At 35.4% G+C, this 16,964-nt stretch overlaps 1 protein-coding gene across 3 annotated transcripts in view; it reads left to right on the forward strand.

The window, feature by feature from the left end:
- LOC106159638 (zinc finger protein 385B) overlaps nucleotides 1-16,964 on the forward strand; it is a 46,674-nt gene that overhangs the window by 16,018 nt on the left and 13,692 nt on the right. For all 3 annotated transcript variants that reach the window (XM_086995660.1, XM_086995659.1, XM_086995658.1), the window contains exon 4: nucleotides 3,438-3,604. In XM_086995660.1, the coding sequence (XP_086851786.1) occupies nucleotides 3,438-3,604 (167 nt within the window). The remainder of the gene's footprint in view (nucleotides 1-3,437; nucleotides 3,605-16,964) is intronic.

The raw sequence follows: 16,964 nt of genomic DNA on the forward strand, positions 1-16,964 counted from the left end.
TGATTCCTGCTTTGGTGAAATACCAGGGAAGACCCTTGTATCACAAGCGGAGGCTCTGGAGGTGCTTTTGTTTTGGCCCGTGACCACAGAAGCCACTGCAAGCTGCCGGAAACATAACCTTATAACTGCCTTGGTTTTGATCATGGACTTCATCTACCTGGGAAAAAGGCCTTGTTGCCTTTCTACTATGATCTCAACTACATGTACATAGGCCTATATATGCATTTTTGTTATGGTGTTTGTGTAATTTTTGCTGGCCTTGTTGATTTGATTATTTATTGGGAGTTGCTTTCATATAAGTTTTAAAAGCTATAACAATATCTTTATAGAGTACTTTATAGAGTAACATCTGAACACAAGATGGAGAATTGCTAAAGCAGCCAAGAAACCAGCCAAACTAGTGTCTGGAAGCAAAAAAAACTCTTGAATTATGTGACTATAACTAAATATAACTGATTTACATGAATAAAGATAAAGTGCCATGCAGCTGCATACGCATGCACCAGGAACGGAAATCATTGTTAGTATAGAACGTGCAAAAATGAAATACGTGGTAACTTTTTTCCTCCTTTTTTAAACCATAAAACAGAGAGAATTGTGGTAAAAATTAAGACGTATGTTGCACATTGATTTCTAATAATCGCCATATTCATAATAAAATACCAAAATAATCTGACAAGGTGATTACACAGGGGCTGATTATCTCATAACACCAGGGTTGCCAACATAGTTACATGGATCTCGTACATTTTTCATTATCAGTTACCACTGTTTTTAGCACTTATCCCATCGTAAATAACATATCATATAACGAGAGTTCTGGTAGCTCATTGTGAGGGAAGTGTAATTGGAGTCCAGGGCCCTGTTTCAGAAAAGTGCTATACAGCTCAAAAATTGGTCTAAGCATTTGGACCAGTGATGTCTACGGCAGTTTAAGATAAATACAGAGCAAGTGCACATAAAGGGATAACAAATCTTCGTATGAGATTTGAAATTCCACAATAAATACATTGTAAACAACATACAGAAATATAATAAATTTCATTTTGCTGCCACAATCATTATGAAACCTGTGCTTGTCATTGGACCACATGTACGCTCATAGATGGCTACCTTCCATAATAATCTCTTAAGATATTATTACAAAAAAAATGTTTAATAAAAACTAAAAAAACAATTGACTTACTTTGGATGACAAGACTGATATATGAACCATTAGTAAGTATGGGAACATTGTTGTTAAACCCCCAAAAATCTGTTTTATGGCACTTTTTTTGGGTGAAATTAAGAGTTGTTATACAATTATGTATTGTCTGAGACATAAGCAGGTTTTGACTAAGGTTTTTACTCTAAATGCTCATAGTTCTTGTAGCTCAATTAGGTACAGCAGATAATATATTTTATATCGCCGAACTTTCTTTATTAACCCTCAAAGCAATATTATATTTAGACAATTTTGCACAGTCGACTATCCAGTTTTAGCAGTCTGTGCTTAGCCCAAGGACATTTGTGAAACAAGGTCCTGATGATGTGAATGGATGATGCAAGCATGAATGCTATTTCTGTGCCTCAGTGATAAAGATGAATTACACCTATTACACAGTGCAGGAATGGCCGTCATTTTTATCACCTTGATGAGCTTACAGCTGCCCAAAAATATATGTTCACTGCTAGGTGTTTTGGGGTTCATTTGGTATATTTACATCATCTTCATAGTGATAATAATAATAATAATAATAATAATAATAATAATAATAATAAATATAAATATAATTATTAGATTAGAAGGAAATCAGAAATAATGTAAACCATCCAAAGTGGTCTTGAATTTTCCTCCATTTTTATTTCACTATTTTATTGATTTTATTTATTTATTTATTTATTTATTTATTTATTTATTTATTTATTTATTATCTGAATTTGGTCAGAGCACAAGGTTGCTGTATCTTTTACATCGATTAGCTAGAATAGAAAACGGCACTAGATCAGATGCCAGGCGTCTAAGAACTCTGCACCTGTCTCATGTGAAGCACACATGCTAGATGAGGTGCTTAGATAAAGCGTTATGTTATAAATACTCTGGGAATATATTTCTGGAACACTCTGTAAAGGCACGTGAAATAATAATGATGGTTCGTGAAGGGGGCATGGAACTCATGATAACATTCTGAGAATTTTTTCATGTAATGGCATAGGTAGCGAGAGCGGTAATTAGATTAGTAGTCTTCTGTTTATATTTTTTGCATGGGGAAATTGGTTTTGTGGTTCATGAACTTCGGAATATAAAGGATATATTTTTTCCTTTCTTATTTTTTTTTTAGACCAGTAACCTTTGGAAATGTCTTTTTGCATTTGAAAGGTTTTTCTTTTATTTTTGTGAATTCATCAGGTGAGAATATTCAGCATACAAACAACTTTTTTTCAGCATTGGCACAGTGATTATTATTTATTTATTTATTTATTTATTTATTTATTTATTTATTTATTTATTCAGCTATTTTAATCATTAATATTAAAATTTGACTAGTTTATCATGGATTTGGTAAAAATGTTTATATGTAAGCATGATTTGGTAGTTTTAAGGTGGTTGGATGAGGGGCAATCATAATGTTAGACCCCATTTCCTTAGACCCCATCGGTGTATGTAAATTAACCCATCTCTGCAGGGACTCTCTCCTAAGTGCAATCAGTGGAACTGTATGACACGCCTCCTCTTGCTTCCAACACACTTGTAATCACCAGCTTTTCTGTATCCTACTCAAGGCCAGAAAGAGGCATGTTTATCTGTTAAGCTGGTTGCTCTCAGCTAGAGTCCCTGCAGAGTTAGATCAATCTACGTAGACCAGTGGTGTATACACGAATGGGCTCTTTGATGCATTCAAGGGTGTGTTGCACTGCCATCAACTTCTCTTACATTCGCTGATTTATGTTCTGATTGCGCTAGATGTGACATTAGACACATTGTGTCTCAACCAAGCAGAATTCATTTGACTCAGGATTGCTGGGCAGTGAATAAAATAATTTTCCAAAGTGTGGTATGATGCGGGAAAATCTCTTGAGGTTTAGTCTCTCTATTTAAAACAGATACAGGGATTCATTTGAGTGTTTAGATTGTTTTTCTGGTGTTGGAGTTGTTAATGAAAAAAAAAAACTTTGACAGTATATTACCCATACTCATGAAGGCTGTCTGTTAGAAGGTAAGATAATTCAAAATGTACTTTTGCTGAAATTTTCAGGTGAGATATTTGTACTCAGAAGGGCAAGAATTGTTACATTCATCAACTGAAACAGGTTTCCCTATCACACACACACATACACATACACACACACACTCTCACACACACACACACACACTTTCTTTTTTCCCAAATAATTTTTCACTGTTTTTTTTTTCTCTGTACTCTAAACCTGTAGTTTAAATTCTTCATCTGTTCCAGGCAAGGTTCAAAGTTCATCTGTTTTGTGTGTCACATCCACGTGACGTCCCAGGACCAGCTAGACTGTCACCTCCAAGGCGCCAAGCACCTGGCCAAGCTCAAGATGCAGGAGAGATCCCAGAATGCATTGCAGGGGAGGTGGGGCGGGGCAGCAGAGAAACCATCAGGTAAGTTTTTTTTTTTTTTTTTTTTTTTTTTTTTTTTTTTTTTTTTTTTTAGGTACCAAGATACTTATTGAAATTTTGAAAATAGTGCATGTGTGTCCCAGAATGCATGGCAGGGGAGGTGGGGTGAGGCGGCAGAGAAGTCATCAAGTGAGTTTCTTTTTATTTACAAAGTTTGCCAGGGAAATTTTGGAAATGTTGCTTGTGGGTTTTTGAATTTGATGAACTGATCATTAGTGGGGGAGAAGTGGAAGTGAAATTAGGGAGTCAAGCAGTGCATTACATAGGGTAATGGCTTGATCTTTTCAGTAGGGTAAATTATCAATTTTTCAGATACATTACTTGCGGATCATTAGCTAGAATGCCATCTGCTAGAATGTATACCCTTGGTTAAGCTTATCTTGCTCACTTTATCTCAGAAATTACTTTTTTATTATGTACAGACACAGATGTGTCTGTACATATAGCCATCATCTGCGTCCGTCGGCGCCGTGCACTTTTACCGATAACACGATAAGTGGAAAACCATTTTACCTTTTGACTTGAAACTTGCAGAACTGATGAATATTCATAATACGCAGGTCAAGTTCGAAAATCAGCATGATCGGGTCACTTTTAGGGAATTTATGCTGTTTTTTCACTTTTTTCAGCATATATACAGCACCGATAACACGATAAGTGGAAAACCATTTTACCTTTTGACTTGAAACTTACAGAACTGATGAATATTCATAATACGCAGGTCAAGTTCGAAAATCAGCATGATTGGGTCACTTTTAGGGAATTTATGCTGTTTTTTTCACTTTTTTCAGCATATATGCAGCACCGATAACACGATAAGTGGAAAACCATTTTACCTTTTAACTTGAAACTTACAGAACTGATGAATATTCATAATACGCAGGTCAAGTTCGAAAATCAGCATGATTGGGCCATTTTTAGGGAATTTATGCTGTTTTTTCACTATTTTCAATATAAATACAACACTGATAACACAATATAAGAAAAACGGATTGGCCAATTGTAATTATACTCACAGGGGTGGTCAATCTTACTAAAACGCAGGTTGAGTTCGAAAATCAGCATAATCGGGCCATTATTTTAGAAGTTATACTGTTTTTCACATTTCCTCAGATTCAATTATTAGGCATGTTAACAGTCTCATTATTTAACTAATAAGATGCCTAAAAGTGTTTGTTTGATATTTCCTGCAACTTTACAACATTGTTAGTTGATCATGTAAAAAACATGGGAAATTTGTTATCATGTATTGTGTAATAAAGTGTCAAAAATGGAAATAAACTCATATCATTGCAGTTTGTCAGATTCAATCATCCACTATGTTCAGAATCTCAGAATGGAGGAAATTGGACATTTAACACTGTTCTATTGATACTTTTCCCATCTCATCAATTTTCTTAGTTGGTCATATAAAATGGCAGTAAAATGTTTATTTTGTTTTATGTTAAAAAAAGTGTTAAAAATGGAAATAAACCCATTTCAGAACAGTGCTGTCTTGTTTACATTTTGGCATTTTCAAGGCGTGACTTTGAAGTTCCATGGGCCTGAAGACCTTTGCTAGTCACATTTTCTGAATATCTGTGAAACAAATATTTTATAATTAAAAATTGATGGTCATTAAGCTGTTAAACATTATGTAATATTGCATCAAAATTTGAAGAAACCCCTATTTTGGGCACTGCTTCCATGATGACCATTTAAGGAAAATCATGTCACTTACTGTTCTCAAACTTACAGGAAAGAAACATGGGACTAAAATACAGCTTCAGTAGGCAATGCAGTCTGTTTGGTATTTTTATTTATTTATTTATTTATTTTTTTTTTTTGGCAGTTAAACAGTTTTTTGTGAAAATTTAATTTTTCACATATTGGCATTTTCAAGGTGTGACTTTGAAGTTCCATGATCTTGAAGACTTTTGCTTGTCACATTTTCTGAATGTCCATGTTACTAATATTTTATTAATAACATTTGATTGTCATTATGCTGTTAAACATTATGTAATGTTGCATCAAAATTTGAAGAAACTCCTATTTTGGGCACTGCTCCTATGATGACCATTTAAGGGAAATCATGTCACTTACTGTTATCAAACTTACAGGAAAGAAACATGGGTCTAACATACAGCTTCAATAGGCAACGCAGTCTGTTTGGTAAATTTTTGTGGCAATTTAACAGTTTTTTGTGAAAATTTAATTTTTCACTTATTTGCATCTTTATTTTCTGTTCTTTGTCTGTACATTTGACAGCTTTGCTGCCTTGTTTTACAAAATCATTAGCATTTGATATTTTTATGATCTTGTGTGGAATTTGCAGAAGCTGATAATCAAGAGTACTCATTGTGATTATCATAAGATACAAATAGACATTGCGACAATTGAGATTTTTTTATTTTACAAAATAATTAGCATTGGATATTTTTATGATTTTGTGTGGAATTTGCAGAAGCTGATGATCAAGAGTACTCATTGTGATTATCATAAGGTACAATTTGACATTGCGACAGTTGAGATCTCATCCCAACACATTCTGCTCAACCAGTTTTGCTGGCCGCCACAGCAGCTCTGGAATATGTTACCCTCTACCAGGGCCAGAGTGTTTCCTCTAATGTTATTGTCAAGTTTTTGGACTAGATGCCTCTTTTTCCTCCCATTGCAATAACTTGCAATTCAGATTTAAATTGTAAAAATAATTACAAAGGTGGCTCACAACGAATGTAATTAGTATAAAAATCCCCAGTCCTTTTAAGTTATCAAAATTGATCTCTTTCTTATCTGATTTGAACACGAATAAAGTAATAAAGCTTTCCCCAGTATTATTAATCAGCTACCTTTTATCACAAATTGAAGATGCTTATCAAGTTATTGTACAAGAAAGGGATATTGGCGGCGCTTTTGATCTGTGTGAAAGGACCCAGTTGTTACATTCTTTCTGTAAATGTCAATATTAAGGGCAGTCCAATCTTGGGGTCCATCGATTGTTGGTGTGTGTTAGAGCCCATTCAGAATAGTGGAACAACAGATTCGCAAATCAAATTTGGTGACCCACTAAAAAGCTTGTCACTTAATTCCCATTTAGACACTGAATAGATTCCCCCACAGGGATTACGCAACAAGCATTCAAGTGGGGAGGCCATATTTGATCTGCGGATCTGTTAGTTCGCTGTTCTGAATGCACCCTTACTGTGAGAATTAGAGGTTGAGGTTTGGTTTGTGAAATGACAAACTATTTTAATGCTGTGTTTCCAATGAGTTTGCACCAGAGGTCTGGGTGCGAATGTGTTTGGAAGGTGTGTTTATAAATTGTATGGTTGTGCTGAGAAAAGGGAGAAGGTATATTTTCTCTCTCTCACTCTCTCTCTCTTTCTTTCTCTCTCTCTCTCTCAGTTGAGTTTAAAAAAACAAAGAGTTCTTCAACAAAGTCTCTAGTAGAGATAAAAACTGTACTCAGACCAGGATTATCTACAACCAAAATTTGCCCTTGATATCCTAAACATTAGGTTGCCATAATGCAAAAACAATAGGGTTATCCTCTGGGTCTCTTTAGACAGATATCCAGTCCAAAATACACCTTGTCTGAACACAACTTGATATATTACCTGAGTGGTCCATTTCCTTATCACCATTCCATCGCTCTATTACTGCAGTAATTGCTTGACCACTGTCCAGTATCTATTGCTTGACCACTGCCCAAAGGTGGCTACTTTGTGGTAATGGACAGAGGCCACCATGGTGAATTTAACAGATAACATACAAGGTAGTGACCATTAGGGCTGGACATTGATGGTAGTATGGCCAGTATACTCTTTGATGGTCAAAATCTAGGGGCAGGAGAGGATGGTAAAGGGAGGGGGTGTCAGTTATTTATTTATTTATTATTTTATTCATTTATTTATTTTACATTATGTAGCTGTGAAAATTTGTATACATGTTACATAACATAGTTTGGTGGAAGCAAAACTGAAAAAGATTGAAAAAAATCTGAATGAAAGAGAGAAATGAGATGAATAAATCATTATACTGAATCACCTGAGCCTTACAAAGCTTCAACCTTTTGGCGAATTTATTAAAAGATAATTATCAACATTAATAGATCATTAACATCAGCAAATTAAACACTCATAGCAGGGATGTTGATACCACTGATTTTTTCCCTTGTTGTTTTATCCAGAAATATGAATTATCATCCAGTGGAAGACCCCACCTGCCATAGTTAGTACACACCGTCTGGACTGTGCTATGGTCTGCTTAGTGGCAGGTCACTCTTGATAAATCTCAAACCTAATAACAAGAGAAGTTATTTCATGATCCGCTGCCTCCCTAAATGAGATAACAATTTCATAATTAAGAATAAAAAAAGGAGTCTAGCTCCACCCGTCAGTCTTGATTAGCCGTCTTTAATTACGGACGGGATCGTGTTTCTTTTTAATGACAGAATAAATTCCGCTTTGAAAAAATCTGGGAATTTGGTTAAGGGGTAGAGGTGTGCCGGGAGGGCTAGGTGTCCAAAGCCATTAAAGTCAACAGATAATTGGCCAGGCAGAGTTTAAGACCCAGTGTTCTTTGAAGGTCTGGGTAATCAGTTTCTGACTGTAATGTGCTGACATCTGGTGACAGACTTGGAGTGGATTGTCTGGGAAATTGGTGGAGTTTTCTGAATTCAGAATAGTAGCAATGGGCTAAATCTGAATTCTACTTTGCACCTTAGTTGGTATTGAGAATTAAGTTAATAAATTACTGGAGCAGAAAAAGGCTGAGAAAGTATAAAGCTGGAAATGCTTGTATCTTGAAATGCTTGTACCTTTTTATAAAACAAAGGAGAATAGAGAAAATAATTAAAAATAAGAGCAGTATTACTTAATGTGAGTTCTTTTTCTGAGTGAATGTAGCACATAAACTGGAGATGCTTAATGAGGAACAGTAAAAGTATGCTGTTCAAGTTCCTCAGAATTCATCCATCTGGAAAATAACCTGTAATTAGACATTTCTGAGAGAGCATCTGCTCTTTACCTTTTTTTAAAAAGAAATATGATGCATGGCTCTCTCTCATAGAGTATACACAAGTAGTATGAAAGAAATTGGTTAAAATGGGTCTCTAGTGGTTGATTTTTTTCAGAGACAAGGTGTTACTGGGAAGCCAGTAGCACTGGTACCCTGTGTTTCAGAGTACTGAAGAGACTGTTGCCATACACTCTGTCATATTTATCATTGCTTTGATATTCAGGGTACAAATTGAATAGCATCTCTTGGAGATTCCTATAGAATTTTAATTTAGTTTGTAGTTTTTTGAAAGATTGTCTGCCATCCTGGGAAGCCACCTCTCTCTCTCTCTCTCTCTCTCTCTCTCTGCCATCCCTTGAAGGTATTCTCCCCCTCCCTCCCCTCCTTTCCCTCTCTCTCTCTCTCTCTCTCTCTTTCAGGTTTCTCCCAGCTTTCTTCCGCTTTTGCCCCAGCTACAGCTGTTGTGTATGTTGGGAAACCTGACATAACTGCCAAAAGGAACATGAAATTGTATGTCTGGGATTTCACTTGGACTCTGAGTCTCTGACATGGAGAATCGATGATCCATGATTTCTAAACCTTAGGCGCCTTTAACCATGCTACAGCCCTGTATACTGAAGGCTGGCATTTTAAGAGTCATGTCACTTTGAATGTGTATATTGCATTAAGTGTGTGTGTGTGTGTGTGTGTGTGTGTGTGTGTGTGTGTGTGTGTGTGTGTGCATGCATGAAAGGGGTGCTTGGAAATGGACTGGGTATATGTACATGTAGAGTATCCTCTTTTTTACAATTTCATTTTTTGCAATATTTGATTTTCACTAAAATCAATTCAAATTTTACAACCCTCGTACCCATTAAGTACTCGAATTGCCTAACTCGTACATTGTGGAACATTGTGACTCTCATCTCAACTAGAATTCACACACACACAAACGAGCACATAAAGTACACTTTTTCAATATTGATAAACATTGATAAACCATTTGTAACACTTGGATTTCGCACCCTCATGTTAATCGGCTCACTGTGATGAATATCCCCAATCTAAGCCAGCTAATACTGGAAAATGTTTGAGGTAACTTGTAACACACATGTATCAGACCAGGTGCTAAGTGGTCCATTTTGGTAAATATTTACGCGGGTAATTAATTGCTGTCGGACCCATGTTTTATCAAGGTTATAATTTTGTCTTTCACCCCAGAATCACCCTGAGTATCTGAGAGCCAATATGGCTGTCTTGTTGCTTTGGGCTCTGTATGTTCAATGTGTGCAGAAATAAATAATTTGCATGGGTCCCAATAATTTGAGATCTCCATGCATGTGTGCTGACACCTACCTGTACATATTAGTGCAATGCACATATGTAGGCATATGTTTACATAGGCTCTCTGTTTCTCTCTCTCTCTCTCTATCTCTCTCTCTCTCTCTCTCTCTCTCTCTCTCTCTCTGTTATCTGTCACTTTTATCTTAAAAGATACACAGCTGGTATGGAAAATAACTCACACAAGTAACTGACGCTTCTACATGTCCTTTAAGTGTGCTCTCTCCCTCCGTTTCTCTCTCTCTCTCTCTCTCTTTCTCTCTCTCTCTCTCTCTCTCTCTCTCTCTCTCTCTCTCTCTCTCTCTCTCTCTCTCTCTCTCTCACACACACACATACACACACACTACCATGAACCATGGTCCCCAGGGTGTGTGTCCCTTGTGTTGGACCTCCTAATGTATCAGGGTGTGTTTGTGAACATAACAGTCAGTCACCTGTGTAGGTGGCACAGACTGGTTTAGTCTGGTAAGAGAGAGCTTTAGTCAGATTGCTTTTTGATGCCCTGGCTGATTGTTGAACATGAAGTCCAACTTAGCCAGCTAGAGCTTTGTTACAAGATTTTAGTAAAAAAAATTACTAATGATTTTTTTTTTCGTGAAATGGGGACCTGCTTTTATTAGACAATTAAAAAAGAAACCTGTGTAATTATACTTTTTTTAAGCAGAAATGTTCGTTAGCTTGGTAGTTGAATATTAATCAGCATTTTTAAACACTAGCTGGAAAAAAATTCCAGCTTATGTTAAATAATTAGGATTTATATACTTCTTTTTTTTTCTTGTCTTTTGCACATGTACATGTTAATGACAGGATATAGGAAGAGGTGGCTTAGATTTATTTACTTATTTATTTTTATGTGAACAAATTAATGTCATAACCCATAAGTTTTTCAATCAGTTATTTTTCTCTAACTGACCTGCACTTACAAAGTATTACATGTGTAAGCTTAGAGCTTGAATATTTGTATTGTATCTATAGATATGATGATTCTTGATAATAGTTCACAGTTGAAGATAGAAATGTTTGCCAAAACGTTAAGCTGAGATAAGAATGAATGCATGTTAGCTTGAGGCCAGAATTTAATTTTTAAAAAGTTACTATTAATATATTTGAAAAGTCAAACAGAGGCACCACATAACTAAAAATAATTGAAAACTTTTGACAAGAAATTTTAAAGTATTTGGAAACTTGTGCATATACCACATAACAATAAATACTTGTAAGTTTTTGACTCAAATTAATTTTTTTATTTTCAAAACTCACACATCCCTACCACACATACTTATAACAAATGACCCCACCTTCAATAATTGTCAACCTCGCTCAAGTATCCATCTCAGTATTTTAACAATTTACCGCGCCGCTCGGTTATCAAGGTGTTATTGCTCGAGCATCACAGGGTGACTCCCGCTCTCGCCACCAACACCAACCAATTATTGAACAGAGCAAATAATTTCTACCTATCTTCTCATATAGCAACTATAAATTATTATAAGGGTAATATTGTAGAAATCATCCGAAACCATGTGATAAATCTTGTTAATTAGTCATGAATAAAGGATATAGACATTACATATCAATATCAGGGCGAGTGGGGTGTCTTGAGACAGTGCCATAAGGACACTGGATATACCCCAGGGGATTAACACCTAGTTTTCAAGTAGGCAGGTTTACACAAAAATAAATCTGGTGCGATCCTGATGCGAACCAAGTATGGTGACATTAATTTGCTTGGATGCAGTAAAACACAGTGGGTGAATAAATAAGAAAAATTTTAATATGCTCATTTCTTGTACAAAGTTATTAACTGACAACTAGATATAAAGTAGCCAAACATTTGCTCTTGTTTTGAAGCTTTGCCCGAGGTTGATTCAGTTTGTTTGGTGTAAACCCCACCTAATGACATCATAGGTGCAATGACATCATTACTTAGGATTACAGATTGAGTCAATATTAAGTGGGAATGACGTTAAATTTTCTATGATTTTAAGTGCATCTTTATGGATGAAATGTATTTGTATCAGATTATGCTGTTACATCACTGGGTGTTATAGGGGTATTATATTGTTCTATGGGTCAAGAGGAATTATGGCACGGAAAGTGTGTATGCTGTAACAGCTGTGACTTTCTGCAGTTCATGGGAATAAGATGAAATGATTTTGTAGTCCATTGGTTGAATTTTGCATGCTTTCTTTATTTCATATCCAACCTTCTCAGATCTCTCTCTCTCCTCATACACACACACACGCACGCACGCATGCACGCACACACACGAACATATGCGCATACACGCAAACATGCATGTGCACACAAACATGCACACACATGCATGTACGCACACATACCATGTACACGCACACATACATCAGCCACACATTCCTCAAATGTGCTGAAGTAATTGCTACTCGCTCATTTCCTTTGTACATCACCATTTATCAAAGATGTACACAGGATCCCCAATGGGCTGAGGAGATCATAATTATTGTGTTTAATGCTTCATTTTGTGCCTAATGAAGTGAAAGGACTCCTGCTGTCAGATCTGAGGATTAGACAGACAGAGACAGATTTTGTGGGGAAATAATATTTTTTTTATCTAAAGTGTGTTAAGATTGTCCTGTTGAAAAGTTTTTTGTTTGTTTATTGTATGTTTATTTTAGCATCTAGATATTTTATTTGGTAACTGATTTAATTACTTTTGAATTAATTCCGTTATGATGACACGTTCTTTATTTATTTATTTATTTATTTATTTTTATTCTATTTTTCATATTTACATGTGCATACTTACCTTTGCGAATGCACATGCTTAATAAGTCAAAAACCGTTGGCTGTTTTTCAGTGGGTTGGAAAAGGTCACCTTATTTAGTTGAGATAATAAAGATTCAGGATGATAAGTTTTTTGGTAATGAGTCATAAGGATTGCTATCCTTGCATCTGGTTGAACCAATTTGTTGTCTAATTATCTGTGTCTCTTATCGGCTGATTAACTTGACGGGACGCGGGGCATATTGTATTGAAAAACAATCTTGAGACTGGATCTTAAAATTTGACTGACATGGCCACATGGTGTGGCATTTTTTAAACAAAAATATATTCACCAAAGATATGCATGACTCACATAATCAGCTGCTGTTCTCCTTGTCAAATCATATTTTTTTAAAGAAATTAGATTTAAAAAATAATTAGCTTTATATGTATCTTACTTGCGTATCTCTCTTTAATTGAATTTGGCCACTGATGAGGTTTTATTGCAGTTGACATACATAGAGACATAGACTTCTCTCTAGGTTTCGTCTTTTGATAAGTTTTGATATTTTTTAAAGTTTTTGCAACTAACTTAGTCATTTGACTTAATAAAATTGATTTTTATATGGGAATAGTTAAGATTTTTGATAGGCAGTTTTTGTTTCCTCATTTATAACATAACGCTGGGAAAAATAATTCTTGAATATTTCCTTTTATTATATTCTCTCTCTTTCTCTCTCATTGAAGATAGGTGTCAGAGAAAGGTTAAAAATTAGTTCAGGTGGCTGGGGTTCAACCATCTGTAATAACCTCAGAAACTGAGCTCTTTTCTATTTTTGCACCTAATATTATGTATAATATTTGCTCTTAACTGAATTACCCCAGTGTAGCGAATATCCCATGAGAAGGCCATATTTACACAGAGTTGACAGAAACTAACCTGGGGCAAATGTTACACAGTAGAGATATAGGAACAGAGAAATCCACAAAGCAAATACGGCACTAGAGAGATAGGGAGGGAGAACAATGGGGCGAGGCTGAACACAATGGCGGACAGGCACTACACTGCTTGTGGCGGTGACTGGGGTCTTTGATGTCATGAAGCTGTCTCTACGTGATCGTAAATCATGTGCGTTTTACGACAATGGATATTTGTGTGGAAGTTGAAGGATTCAGCTTTCTTGTTGTGGAATTACTCTTGCAGTTCATTGGTTCTTTTTAGAAATTGTAGCTTTCTTCTTTTTTTAAACCCCTCCAATGTTGTGTAGTGTCAGAGGTCTGAAGTCATTTTTTACCTCCTTTTCACAGGTTTTTCACTCCTCAAGAAGCATCGGTTAACTATGCGAGACAAAAGGTCTTTGATCTGAAGAGAATGTATTAGCTTTTTTTCTTCAATTTTGATTTGGAATTTTGTTGAAAAATTGGTGATAAATCAGATATTTAATGATATGATTAGATACTTGAAGATATTCAAAAACAGCATTTCACTGCTCATTTATTTTAACCAGATGAATTTTTGTCTGAAACTGAACAAAGATAAATAGCACTTTTTCAGACAGGAGAATTTCACCTATAATTTGGTAGGTATTATTGATATCTTTTTTATTTGTTAACATATTTTAGATACTTATAAAATGCCCTGCTAGACATACCTACACTGTAATTTTTAAGGCACCAAATTTTTTTGTATCAGCTCGTGTCATCACTCATTTTCTCACCTTTCTGCACATTTTATTTTCTCAGAAAAAAACCCATCTAGCCAGCGATAGATTGAATTTTAATGGTGGTGAACAGTTGACAGCCTTTTGTATCTAACCAGACTGTTATTTTATTGGGTGTCTTTGAAGGAAATTGTGTCTCGTTTGGATTGAATTTTATAGCATTTGGGTGTCGCCACTAGGTGGGGCACAGAGTATCTTGCATGTCGCATTCAGTTAGGAGTTTTTGTCCTCCTCTTCCATGCTCCTTAAGTTGATGATATTTGGCAGATTTATTCTTTTTTTTTTTTTTTTTTTAACAATCGACAGCAATTGAAATAGTGCCCAAGAATGAAAAATGCTCTTTTCATCGCAGAATTTTTTTTTTTTCATATGATGTACAAATTTTTTTAGTTTTGACTGAAATTGCTTTTACTTTTTTTTTACTAAAAAAAAAGTTTGCTTTCCTCCCTTTTCACATAGATTACATGGTCCAAGTAGAAATTTTTATTTCTCGTTTCTCTTTATTTTCTTTTTCCTTTTCATTGACATCAGTTTTGTTTAAGCCTAAAACATTAATGGTTTATGTTTTGCTTTTTACTTCCTCAAATTTTTGTAATGACTTTCATCAGGTCTTAGTAATTTTACATATTTTTCTTCTCCTGGTATTGAGGATAAAGAAGCAAGTTGGCTTCCACTTTTGCTTCTGTCTTTAAACTTCTGTTCCAGAATACCAATATTATCTCTTTGCCACTCTGATTATGGTCGTTTATTCTACAGCTAAGAATAAAGAGACTTTGATAATCTCTTTTAATTTCAGTTTACAAGTTGTCATACACTCCCTTTTTCTAACTTTTGGCCGTGGATGACTTTACCACTACCCTGTGTGACTTGTGCTTAGAAGTTTCTTAACCTCTTCCCAGGGACTTTAGACACAGACCACTTTCATGTTACTGTTTGAAGTCTCGTTTTGTCCATTTTTTGTGGGTTGGTCTGGGAAATTGTTCTATCAGTGGGACACTTGAAGAAGATATTTGGTGGTTTGGAGGTGTAACAGATGAAAAAAAGTTTTTCATTTACTGGAACACTTTCAAATATTAGGCACATACCTGTAGCGGCGTCTCTGAAAGGCGCTCTGAAAAGCAAAAAAGTGAAATGAACGAAGAGGGTAGTTAGTTGGAAAAAAATGAACACTGAGATGATTGTACTCTTGCCAAAATCACCATGTGACAATAGAAAAATTCCAAGTGGAAATTTGGCATATGAAGACTGGAGTGATTTTATGCAGTGACAGACATTTAAGAAAATTTGCCTGTGAGGTATTACATAGGGATACACGATCCTAGGCTTAAAGCACTTTAAAGCTGCAAGATAAACAAAAAGATGGCTTCTTTGAGAGAAAAAAAAAGAACAACAAATAATCACTGTTGTAATACAACCTCAGAAACCATTCAGATCTCGTTTGTTTTTTCAACGTGTCTTATCTTATCAAACTGCAGGGTATTATTTTACCAACGAGGCATCATTTTTGGTCTTAACAGGATCTAGCCTTGTTTGTCAAGCAGGGAAAAATAATTTACTAATGCACAATTCATGTTGGAGCTGTCGTCCCACTCCTGTGTCAGATTTATAGGCGTAGAATGTCTAAGCTCTTCCTAAATTGCTACAGGGAGGGATTTGTAAGGTTTGGTGTCTTCAATGTGTAGCCCCACGATGCATTTTTTTCCAGAAGGAAAAATTAAAAAATAAAAAGACAGCAGCGAAATCATTGTAAATTGGCCAAAAAAATGTGTCTTGTTCTTTATTTCCTTTTGTCAAAATCACTTATTTTTATCGACTGGCTAAAATTTCACATGTTTGTGTTTGCCTGCAGCACAATATACAAGTTACAATGGTATATATTGTGGAGGCTGAGTACTTTCTATTGAGAAGTGGAGTCAAAATGCACAACTCGTGCTGCCAAAGGGGTAAGAAGGGTTCGCTAAGCATGCGTGAGATTGGTGAACAGTGTCATATCTTAAATCCCCCCAAGGTGAGATTGTACTACGCCATAATGGAAGGGTTATGGGTTGAAAAACCTTTGCTGAAAGATTTATAAGATGTATGTAAATTGTTGTTTAAAATATGGAAGACTGGAAAAAATGTTTTGGTTCAGCTAATATGATGATCACTTTGGTTTTAAACTACAAATTGTACTTGCAGTAGAATTATCTTTTAAAAGGATCTGCATTAACATCTTCCCTAATACATTTATTGAAAAAAAATGTTTTGATCTAATTTAATCTGGGGAAGTAAGCTAAAGGATTGATTTTGTTTTGAATGTTTACACACTTAAAAAGAAAAATTACATCATGAAACTCCGCAGGAATTTAATTTGGCAAAATTGAATCTTTTCCACCTCAAACAAATCGTACATGTAGATTAGATCAAATACTTCACACATTGTACTCAGAGGATGGACACCAAAATGTATTCTTTGCACAAAAATTCTCTGTTTATGAACAAATTTTCATTTGGTATCAACAGCTGGTGAACAATAGAAATCCCGCAATTAAAAAATCATCCGTCAGGATTGGTCATGACAA

Source organism: Lingula anatina, chromosome 9 (genome assembly GCF_051362555.1).
Source record: "Lingula anatina isolate TDL-2025a chromosome 9, LinAna3.0, whole genome shotgun sequence".
Lineage (NCBI taxonomy): Eukaryota > Metazoa > Brachiopoda > Lingulata > Lingulida > Lingulidae > Lingula > Lingula anatina.